The following is a 10,551-nucleotide window of genomic DNA, read 5'->3' as shown; positions in this document are numbered from 1 at the left end:
TTCCATCTTTGCCACGAGGTTCCAGGGTGGTTTCTTAGACTGCAAGAACAGATCCTGCAGCTCCTTCGCACATCAGACAGGTGCTGGAAGACATCTGGAGGGGGTGAGTGGGTGCAGGGGGGGGCGCAGAGCAGAAGAAAGTCTGGCCCTTCCGGCCTTGCACTGCCCCCTCCCCTCGGGCAGCTGCGGGAGCAAAGGACACCCCCACCCTGCTCAGGGACCCATCTGGTCAGGGGTGGGTGGCATCCCTCACAAACCACGGGAGGAGGACGACCCGGGGGGGGGCACACACAAGGCCTTCCACCTCGGGGGTTTTATGGACAGCCTGAGTCAGTTGTGCATGGAAGGGAGGGGGCCAGGAGCGCTGCTCAGCTGAAGGAGGGGGGCTAGGAGCAGGGGGGCGCTGTAGGCAGGGAGGGGGGCAATTCCTGAGGCAAGACAGTGTCTGGGGGCAGCTGTGCTCCAAGAAGCAGATAAGGCAGAGGAGGTGATGCGACTGTGCTGGGCTCCTGCCCAGCCGCCAGCATCCTATGGCTTCTTTCCAGTGGGGGGGGGGACAGGAAGGTCAGTTGTGAGGGTCAGTCGAGGGACGTCCAGGCGAGTCAGCAGTACTTGTCTAGGGGGGCAAAGGCAGGCCGTTCTCCTGCCGGTGTGGATGGTAAGGGGAATGGGGGGGGCAGGCTCAGCGGCAAAGCCCCGCCCCACCCCCTAGGTGCCGGCGTCCTCTTCGCCCCCCTCCTCCACCGGGGCAGGCGGCCCCGCTTTGCTCTTGTCTTCGGCCTTTGCCTCGTGGTCCCCCTGGGGGGGCGGCAGGGCAGGGCTGGGGCTGGAGTGACGCTGCTTCCGCATGAAGGGAAAGACCCTGCGGGGGGAGAGGAAGGGTCCGGTCGGACACTGCAGAGAGGCAATCTCACCCCAGCCCCGCCGTGAGCACCCTCCCTCTCCCTGGAGTGGGGGGGGCACTTGCGGACCCCCTCCCCATCCGCTCACCGCTTCTTAGTCTCCGGGGGGATGACAGCCTCGGCCAACAGGTTCTTGTAGAGATCGGACTTCAGGAAGCGAGGGTAGGAGTCCTGGCAGGGAAGGGGGAGAGCTCTGGGGTGACTGGTGGGGGGGCGGCAGTGGCCAAGGCAGCCCCAACCCGGCCAGGCCCTGAGCACCCTCCCCCGGAAGGGCTCCGCACCTTCTTCATCAGCATGTAGATGTGCATCTGGGCATCATCCATGACGTAGCGGTGGGGGGTCTTTATCCCTTCCAGGGTCCGCTCCATCGTCTTGCTGTCGATGTTCACCCAGCGGGTGGCCCCGGGGGCCAGGAACTGCCTGGAAGGAGCAAGAGCCACCTTGGCATGGGTGGGGGGCAGAGAGCTGCTGGGGTGGGCACTGAGCAGAGGAGCCTGTGTGGGGTCTGGGAAACACAGCCTGGCTTGGAGGTCCTGGCTTGGAGGGCTCTGGAGAAGTGCCAGACGGCCCCATTGGAGCCCCCTAGAGGTGAGAGGCCATCCAGGGCCGGCCCTACCATGAGGCAGCTACCTCGGGTGGCAAAGGTTGAAGACCAGCCAAGCGCAGGGAGCTCCGGGTGGGCGAGTGCTTTGCAACCCGTCCTGAACCCGCTAAACTCAGCCGCTGCCTTTTGGGGTGCAGCAGAGGAGGCAGAAACAAGAGCCGAGGGTCCGCTGAGATTTCGCGCATGGAATGGGACAGGGAAGGGGCTGCTTCTTGCCCTCGCCTTCGGGCAGCAAAACGGCTTGGGCCGGCCGTGCACCCCAGGCCTGCGGGAGCCAGCGAGGGGAGGAGAGCAAGGCGCTTACTGGTAGATGGAGTCCACGATCTCCTCGATCCGGCCCTGCTCTCCGTAGCGCAGCTCTTCGCAGGCCTCCCAGAAGCTCAGGTTCTCGGCTGGAGAAGCAGGAGAGGAAGAGGAGAGAGGTAAGAAGCCAAAGAGGCAGCAGCACGACAGGCCCCAGGGGGAAAGGCAAGTGGGTCTTCCGAGCACTTCCGAGTGTTGGTGCTGACCTTGAAAGCCCTAAACAGCCTCAGCCCAGAATATCTGAAGGAGCATCTCCACCCCCATCGTTCTGCCCGGACACTGAGGTCCAGCTCCGAGGGCCGCCTGGCAGTTCCCTCACTGAGAAGTGAGGTTGCAGGGAACCAGGCAGAGGGCCTTCTTGGTGGTGGCACCCGCCCTGTGGAACACCCTCCCATTGTCAAAGAGATAAACAACAATCCGATTGTATTTTTAGTATTTTGTTGGAAGGCACCCTGAGTGGCTGGAGAAACCCAGCCAGATGGGCGGGGTATAAAAATTATTATTATTATTATTATTATTATTATTATTATTATTATTATAGCTGGACCTACCGCTGAACTCCTTCTTGAGGAACTCCAGGAGCTGCACCCGGCCCAGGGTGTCCCCGATCAGCTCACTGAAGCCAAAGCTCCAGCGCTCCACTCGCAGCTTGGTGGGGGCCGTCACCCTGCAGGCAAGCGGGGGGGGGGGGAGAGAGAGGTCAGGGTGTAATGCAAGCCCAGAGGGACCCCTGAAAGCCAAGGGGCCTTTCCCCAAAGAGAGAGGAAGGCAGGCAAGGGGAGCCCTGTCTGGACCATGGCCCTCCTGGTCACCTTCCCAGCACAGATGCAGGAGGGGGGGCGGGGGGGCCTCTGGGGCTCCTCCCCCAATTGGGAGGGTGCACTTACGTGGGGGCGTTCATGGCCCAGTAGGTGGTGTCGTCTGTGATCCAGGGATTACTGGGGAGGCATCCGGACATGATGGGGTCGTGCGGCACGTATTGCTCGTTGAACTTGAGGTACCTGCAGAGACAGCAGGAGGCCAGTGGGGGGGGTCATGGGGGGGATTCCCCGGGGGGGTGCTTCTCTGCTGCCAGGTACAGCAAAGAGGCTAAGCCCACCCTGGGAGTAACAGGCAGAGAGATGCAAGGATCCCCCCCAACAAGAAACACGTATGAAAGAGGCGACTCACATCACCCAGTAAGGCTTGGAATCAAGGAATGGGCAGATCCCGGCTTCCCCCCCCCACCTGCCCCTCCGTCATTGTCAGTGTCAGATTTATGTATAAGCTAAACAAGCTCTAGCTTAGGGGGCCCCCCACTCTTGGGAGCCCCCCAAAAAATTAAAGGAAAAAAACTGGATGTACATTTCCAAAATGTAAGATGAAAAAAGAAATAAAGTAAAACCTACATACAGCAACCGTGTTTTGTGTTGTGTAGGCTCCCTCAAATATCCCTGGTTTGCTCCTTTCTATATATAGGGCGCCTACAATCTGCATGGACTGTTATGTTCAAATGGCTTGAGGTCCATACCTATTAGGTCCATAAATAGCATCTGTTAGGTCCATAAATAGCATCTATTAGGTCCATATATAGCACCCAGACTGGTGACTGGGAGCGGCCGCCGGGACCACATAACACCGGTCCTGAAAGACCTACATTGGCTCCCAGTGCGTTTCCGAGCACAATTCAAAGTGTTGGTGTTGACCTTTAAAGCCCTAAACGGCCTCGGTCCGGTATACCTGAAGGAGCGTCTCCACCCCCATCGTTCTGCCTGGACACTGAGGTCCAGCTCCGAGGGCCTTCTGGCGGTTCCCTCATTACGAGAAGCCAAGTTACAGGGAACCAGGCAGAGGGCCTTCTCGGTAGTGGCACCCACCCTGTGGAATGCCCTCCCACTAGAGGTCAAGGAGAACAACAATTAGAAGGCATCTCAAGGCAGCCCTGTTTAGGGAAGCTTTTAATGTTTGATGGATTTCTGTATTTTAGAATTTCTGTTTTGTTGGAAGCCGCCCAGAGTGGCTGGGGGGACCCGGCCAGATGGGCGGGGTATAAATAAATTATTATTATTATTATTATTATTATTATTATTATTATTATTATTATTATATATTCAGGGACCCAGGTGGCGCTGTGGGTTAAACGACAGAGTCTAGGGCTTGCTGATCAGAAGGTCGGTGGTTCGAATACCTGCAACGGGGTGAGCTCCCGTTGCTCGGTCCCAGCTCCTGCCCACCTAGCAGTTCGAAAGCACATCAAAGTGCAAGTAGATAAATAGGGACCGCTCTGGCGGGAAGGTAAACGGCGTTTCCGTGCGCTGCTCTGGTTTGCCAGAAGCAGCTTTGTCATGCTGGCCACATGACCCAGAAGCTGTCTGCGGACAAATGCCGGCTCCCTCGGCCTATAGAGCGAGATGAGTGCCGCAACCCCAGTCGGACACGACTGGACCTGATGGTGAGGGGCCCCTTTACCTTTATAGCATATATTCAACACAAAAAACAGCAACAATTTGTTGTTGACAAAGGACAGCTGGACATACCAAGGGCCCCATTACCTTCAGGAGCTGAGGGCCTCATCAAACCTAAATCTGACCCTGGTCATTGCCACCTGCCTTTTAGATTGTAAGCCTGAGGACTGGAACCAAATGTGGCTGGATGAGGCAACTGTGAGGTGGATTTGTAGCTGGTTCACTGAAAGAACCCAAAGATTGCTCATTCATGGTTCCTCATCCTCCTGGGGGAAAGTGGGCCTGTTGTTGTTCCACCTGCAGAGCCCCAGGTGAGCCCCACCTGCCCTTGGAAGCCCCATGCCAGCTGGGAGCCCTGGCACTGCCACTCACCCTTCCAGGCAGACGGAAGACTTGACCCTTGTCCTGCCCATGGCAGCGCGGCAGTAGCGGATCTGTGTCCAAGAGAGCGGGGGGGGGGGTCAAGGAGCTGCCTGCAACCCCCACCACCCACTCCAGCTGGCCCAAGGCATCTCAGCAACAGCCTCAAGGGAGGCAGGATAGGGCAGGGCACCTCCGGATCCGAACCTGCGTCGCTCTTGGCCCACCTGCCTCCCATATTAACCCTTCAAGAGGTAAGGGGGGGTCTCCCCCCATCCCTGATCCCTGACACCCAGGAGCTGCAGGCCTGACTGGGCAAACTAGGAAGGAAACACAACCCTCCCACGTTCCCCAGACCGAGTCTGGAACATGGTGTCTCCACCCCCATGACCCTGAGGTCCAGATCCAAAGGCCTTCTGGCAGTTCCCTCCCTGCGAGAAGCGACGTTACAGGGAACCAGGCAGAGGGCCTTCTCGGTGGTGGCGCCCGCCCTGTGGAACACCCTCCCATCAGATGTCAAGGAAATAAACAACTATCCAACTTTTGGAAGACATCTGAAGGCAGCCCTGTTTAGGGAAGTTTTTAATGTTTGAAGTTTTTTGCTGGAAGCTGCCCAGAGTGGCTGGGGAAACCCAGCCAAATTATCATTATCATCATCATCATCATCATCATCATCATCATCATCACTGCCCTCTGGAAGATAAAGCCAGTTTGTTTTTCTCCTGCTCTGGAGGGTAGGACCCAAAAGAATGGCTTCAAGTTCTAAGAAAGGAGATTCTGAAGGTGGTGGGCTCTCCTTCCTGGGAGGTTTTTAACCAGAGGTTGAATGGCCGTCTGTCAGGGGTGCTTTAGCTGAGACTCCTGCATTGCCGGGGGTGGGACTAGAAGACCCTGGAGGTCCCCTCCAACTCTACAGTTCTGTGATTCCTGTATCCCTCCCCCCCAAAAAAAAAAAAACTCACCTCCCGTTTGTAATGATCTGTGTTCTTTTCCTGGGAAGGGAAGAGGGAGAGAAAGAGGTGAGGAAATCTCAGGGGCTGCCTTTGCCTCGCTGCCCCCCCCTCATTTCCTCAGAGAGGGTCAGACTCCAGGGTTGCTGCTCCCTTCCCCCCCCCACTGGCCTTTCCCTCCCCTGCCCCCCAGCTCCCTTTAACCAGAGATGCCCACAGTTGAAGCAAGAGGGCAAAGCGGCAGGCTCAGACCTCTCCCGATGGGTGGGCCTGCCTCCCACCCACTCAAAAGGCTGCATGGGGCTAAGGGACCCTTCCCACCCACCTCCGAGCTGAGCCCACCCCCAGCCCCAGCCCAGCGGCAAACAGTGAGTTAGTTACATGGCCGTGTTAGTGACTTACGTGGACGGACAGACGGACAAAGCGGCAGACAGAAGAGAAGAAAGCAGACCCCAGTGGTCAGTAGGGAGGGGAGCACAGGCAGACAGAGCAATATGAGACAGACAGACAGACAGACAGACAGACAGATGCAGCTCTGCCCCCCCTCCCAGCACACAAACAAGGGGGGAGGCCCTTCCCTCTGTCATCATCTCCCCCCTTCGCAGCCCTTCTTGGTGGGGATTCAAGGAGGGCCTTCTCGGTGGTGGCTCCTCCCAGGGAACTTTGGAACTCCCTGCCTAGGGAAGCCCGGCTGGTTCCCTCCTGGTACCATATCGGCCCGAATATAAGCCACACTTTTCCCCCCAAATTCCAACTGTGAAAATTAAAGTGCGGCTTAAATTCATGGTCATACAAAAATTGGCTTTTTTGTGAAATCGCTGCTGAGACAGACATATGGTCAAAGGGAACGGGTGTGAGTGCCTGCGGAATTTTAAGGGAGCGGCTTATATTCAGGTATTGTCTTTTTTCTTTTTCCCGCTTGAATTTTAAAGGTGTGGCTTATATTTGGGTGCAGCTTATATTCAAGCCGATATGGTATACTGTTTTACTTCTATGAATGTTCAATTATTTTTTAACAACACACCCCCCCCCCGGCCAGCTTTATAGCAGTTTTTATTTGCATCTGTAAGCCGCCTTGAGTCCCATTAGGGGAAAAGGTGAAATATGAATAATTATATTAATATTATAAGCTGCAAAGCACGGGGGGGTCTGCCGAGGGGGAGAAGGGAGCCAGGGCAACAGGCAGGGCACTCTCGAGCAGGTCAGGCGCCCTGGCGCTGAGGGGCGGAGATCGCTCTGGCGCCCCCGTCCTCACAGGGCGCAGTATGGTTTCCGCGTGGCTTTGCCGCGCAGCGCCCCACCTACCGGCCTGGCGCCCTGGCGCACCGCACCACCGGGACTCTACCTAGAGCCGGCCCTGCCAACAGGCACCTCACCAAAGGGGATCCCGCAGTGGGGCCAGGCACAGGTGGGGGTTGGCAGCCCCACCCTGGGCCGGGCAACTCACCCACTACAATGGAGGAGCAGGGAACAGAGAGAACCCCTTCCATGGAAGCCAAAGGCAGGCATAGCTCTACCACCAAGCAAAAGCAGGCGGTAAGGCTGGCACAAAGGGTGCCCCCCACCATGGGTGAACAAGAGGCAGGCACTGGGGGGGAGTGTTGCTGGGAGCCAGCAAGCCCTGCCAGAGGCTCCTAGCACAGAGCCCAGAGCAAGGGTGGCCCAGCAGTGCGCCCATCTCTCACCACTGCCCCCCAGATCTGCCATCCCCTCCCCCTGCGCTCACCAGCTGGACTCGGGTGCTCTGGCAGTTCCTCCTCTCAGGCCCTTCCTCCATCACGTTCAGGCTGCCAGGCTGCAAGCAGGGGAGAAAGGCTGGATTTTACTTTTCCCTCCCAGAGCGGGAGACCCACCCTGCGCCCGGTCTCTGCCGCCAACCTGGAGGCGTCCTGTGGGTGCAGGATAAACCCTTGGCCTGCCTCCTGGAGCGAGAGGGGTCAAGGAGGGGCCTCCAGGGCCTCCTCTGCTCTGGACTGGGCAAGGGAAGCCAGCGCTGGAGAAGGAGGAGGAGCTCAATGGCCAGGAGATGCCAGCCACCCCCTCTCTCTGCAATGCCATTCTGCCTGGAAGAACAGGGCCGTGGGAGGCAGTAAGGTAAGATGGCTGGGAAAGGGAGCCAAGAAGCTCATGTGGTGCCTATTAGCAATAACAACCATATAGGCCAAGGACCCCTGGGTGGTGAAGTCCAGCCCAAGGCGACTATGGGGTGTGGGGCTCATCTCGCTTTTCAGGCCATTTGTCCACAGACAGCTTTCCAGGTCATGTGGTCAGCAGGACTAAACCACTTCTGGCGCAACAGGACACCATGGCAGAAGCCAGAGCGCACAGAAACGCCGTTTACCTTCCTGCCACAGTGGTACCTATTTATCTACTTGCACTGGCGTGCTTTCAAACTGCTACATTGGCAGGAGCTGGGACAGAGCAATGGGAGCACACACTGTTGCACAGATTCGAACCGCCGACTTTCTAATCGGCAAGCTCCAGAGGCTCAGTGATTTAGACCACTGCACCACCTGCATCCCAAATAGCCACACAGACCCTCCCTGTTCATGGGCAGTCTACCCCTAAACACCAGTTGCTAGGGGGTCACACTGTTCAGCTCGTGCCCCACTTGTGGGCTTCTTAGGAGGCATCTGCCTGGCCTAGAAGGGCCTTTGGTCCAATCCAACGACAGGTCTCCTCTGGAGTCCTTCTGACAGCTACACTGGAAGTGGAGGGATGCGAATTCAAATCCCGGCTCAGCCATAAAGCTGGGGCTGGTGGGCATGGCTGGCCGACAGCAGCCCAAAGCCCCTGCCCCCATGGGCCCCTGCAAGTTAGCACAAAGCCCCTTCCCCGCCTCACCGGGGGCCTGTTGACGAGCCAGTAGGCCTGTTCCTGGCACTCGATGACAATCCGGTCGCCTTTCCGCCGCTGCTTGGCTGCCCTGGGGGGGTCAAGAGGAGGGAGGGAGGGAGTTTCAGGGCCTCTGGCTTCCCAGCCCTGCATCCCACATGGCTGCCCCCTCCGCCTGCCCCCCACAAACTCACCGGAGCTGCTCTCTGGCCTGCATCACCACAAAGTCCCAGGTGTGGTTGATCCTCTTGTGGAGCTGGTTGTAATCTTCCTGCAGGGGAGGCCGTCATTCCAGAGGAGGGGAGCCAGGAAGCATGAAGAGGGGGGCTGCACTTCCCCCTCCCCCTCCCCCACCTGCCCCCACCCACCATGCCCCCCCTTTACCTTCTCATGCTCAATGAGCTCTCCCTGCTTCCGGATGTTCTTCTTGGCCAGGTAGATGGCTGAAAAGGGGAGGGTCTGTCGTTGGCCAGGGAACCTGGGTGGGGCTTCCCCCACTGCCTGGGGTCAAGCTGCCCAGAGGGCTCCTGGGACTCCCTTGACTCTGGGGGGGCCAGGGAAGTAGCTCGCTCTCACCATAATCCAGGTCTGTCGCTGGCCACTTGGTGCTCATCCAAAAATAGGGGGTCTGTGGAGCCCAGAGAAAGAGGCCGGATTAACTATGAACCGAAACCAGCACCTGCTAAGGGCATCAAGGAAAGAGGGGGCACCACAGACATCTCCCGCTGCCGGATTTACCATGGACTTTGCAGATAGAAAAAGTATGGGATCCCCCCCCCATGTAAATAAAGTATATGAAAATGAATGTTATTTTCCATTTGAATGTAGGTTTTGTTTCATTTCGAAAAACAAAAATCTATTCTGCAGTTTATTATAGTTTATATCTTGAATTAGATATCTATTGGGGGGGCACCCAAATCTTCGAAGTGCTTAGGGCCTCTAGAGATCTTAACCCTGCCCTGCCTGATTCGGGGGAGTTGGGGGAGGGGGCAAGAGCCAGCCAAGCCCCTTTGGCCCGCAGAGGCCGCGCTGCCCCCCACCCAGCTGTGCTCCAAGGCCCTCCTGGAGGGCGATGGTGCTCCCCCAGGCTTCCTGGAGCCTGAGAGGAGGACCGCCCTCCTCCTCCTCCTCGTCCTCCTCCCTCCCCCGAGATGCTCGCTCGCCGACCCACCTGGAAGCGGTAGGGCGTCTCGTCGACGCGCAGGGCGAGGCTGCGGGGCTCCTTCAGCGGGTAGATGTAGCCGTGCTTCACGATCAGCTTGCCCAGGTGCAGGGACTCTGCGAGAGGGACGAGGGTGGCGAGCAGACCCCCGGGACTGAGGCGCCCCCTGCCCAGCCGCCCCCTACCCGCCCTCCCGCAGCCCCTCGCCCCAGCAGCGCCGCGCCCTAGAGCAGCGCCTCCGCGGGGCGCGCGGCGGCAGAGACTCACCCTCTTCCGAGAGGCCGTATTTCTGCAGGAGCCACTCCACGATGTCGCTTCCTGCGGGGAGAGGGAGCCCCCCGGTCAGCAGGGAGCCCCCCGCCGCCCGCCCCCACCGGCCCCGTCATTGCTGGGGCAGGGGCGCCACGGCGGGGCTCAGACAGACCGGCCCTCCCGCGTCCATCCATCCATCTCCAGAGGCAGCTTTGCGCCGCCGGCGCCGCCGAGATCCCCGCGGGCGGGCGGGAGGCGCCGCTGCCGGGAAGGCGAAGGGGCGGCGGGCGGGCGGGGCGGGCGCCCCCTCGGGGGAGACTCAGTCACTCACCGGTCATGGCGTGCGGGATGACCGTGAGCAGGAGGCGCTGACTGCGCAGCTTGATGCCCATGTCCGGGTCCTGCATGCCCAGCACCACGCGCTCCATCTGCGGGGCGGCAGCCGCTCAGAGTAGACCCAGACCTCCGGGCTCCCTCCCGGAGGGGCAGCGCGGGGAGTCGGGACCCGGCCGGGGCTCCCTCCCCCACCCCGACCCGACCCAAGGCAACCTCCGGTGCCCCTCGGGCGTTGCAGGCGCGCGAGCAACCGCCCTCCGCCCGCCCCCACCCACCTTGGCCAGGCAGGGCAGCTGCAGGCGCGGGCTGCCCCCCGGGCGGAGCGCGCTGATGGTCATGGCGGCGGCCCCGGAGCGCCCGGGCTGCTGCAGGCGGGCGGCGGCGGCGGCGGCGCCAAGTGGCC

The 10,551-nt window shown here is 59.5% G+C and overlaps 1 protein-coding gene across 1 annotated transcript; it reads right to left on the bottom strand.

The window, feature by feature from the left end:
* Window positions 1-986: 986 nt before the first annotated feature.
* RGS11 (regulator of G protein signaling 11) lies at window positions 987-10,240 on the bottom strand. The gene is made up of 15 exons (XM_035131364.2): window positions 10,144-10,240; window positions 9,828-9,878; window positions 9,570-9,676; window positions 8,975-9,026; window positions 8,783-8,841; window positions 8,593-8,669; window positions 8,408-8,489; window positions 7,290-7,358; window positions 5,576-5,605; window positions 4,626-4,687; window positions 2,697-2,810; window positions 2,361-2,476; window positions 1,811-1,898; window positions 1,184-1,322; window positions 987-1,073 (listed from the first exon to the last, which is right to left on the bottom strand). The coding sequence occupies exons 1-15, from the start codon at window positions 10,238-10,240 to the stop codon at window positions 987-989; spliced, it is 1,230 nt and encodes a 409-aa protein (XP_034987255.1).
* Window positions 10,241-10,551: the final 311 nt, after the last annotated feature.

The sequence above is a fragment of the Zootoca vivipara genome, chromosome 14, assembly GCF_963506605.1.
Source record: "Zootoca vivipara chromosome 14, rZooViv1.1, whole genome shotgun sequence".
Lineage (NCBI taxonomy): Eukaryota > Metazoa > Chordata > Lepidosauria > Squamata > Lacertidae > Zootoca > Zootoca vivipara.
Note: the sequence above shows the minus strand (reverse complement) of the source record. Positions and strands in the feature narration are given on the sequence as shown.

Coding starts and splice junctions, on each gene's coding strand:
- RGS11 (XM_035131364.2), bottom strand. CDS start 10,240: ATGGAGCGCGTGGTGCTGGGCATGCAGGACCCGGACATGGGCATCAAG. Junction 9,677..9,827: donor ATACGGCCTCTCGGAAGAGG/GTGAGTCTCTGC, acceptor TCCCTCTCGCAG/AGTCCCTGCACCTGGGCAAG. Junction 2,477..2,696: donor TGGGCCATGAACGCCCCCAC/GTAAGTGCACCC, acceptor GCTTGCCTGCAG/GGTGACGGCCCCCACCAAGC.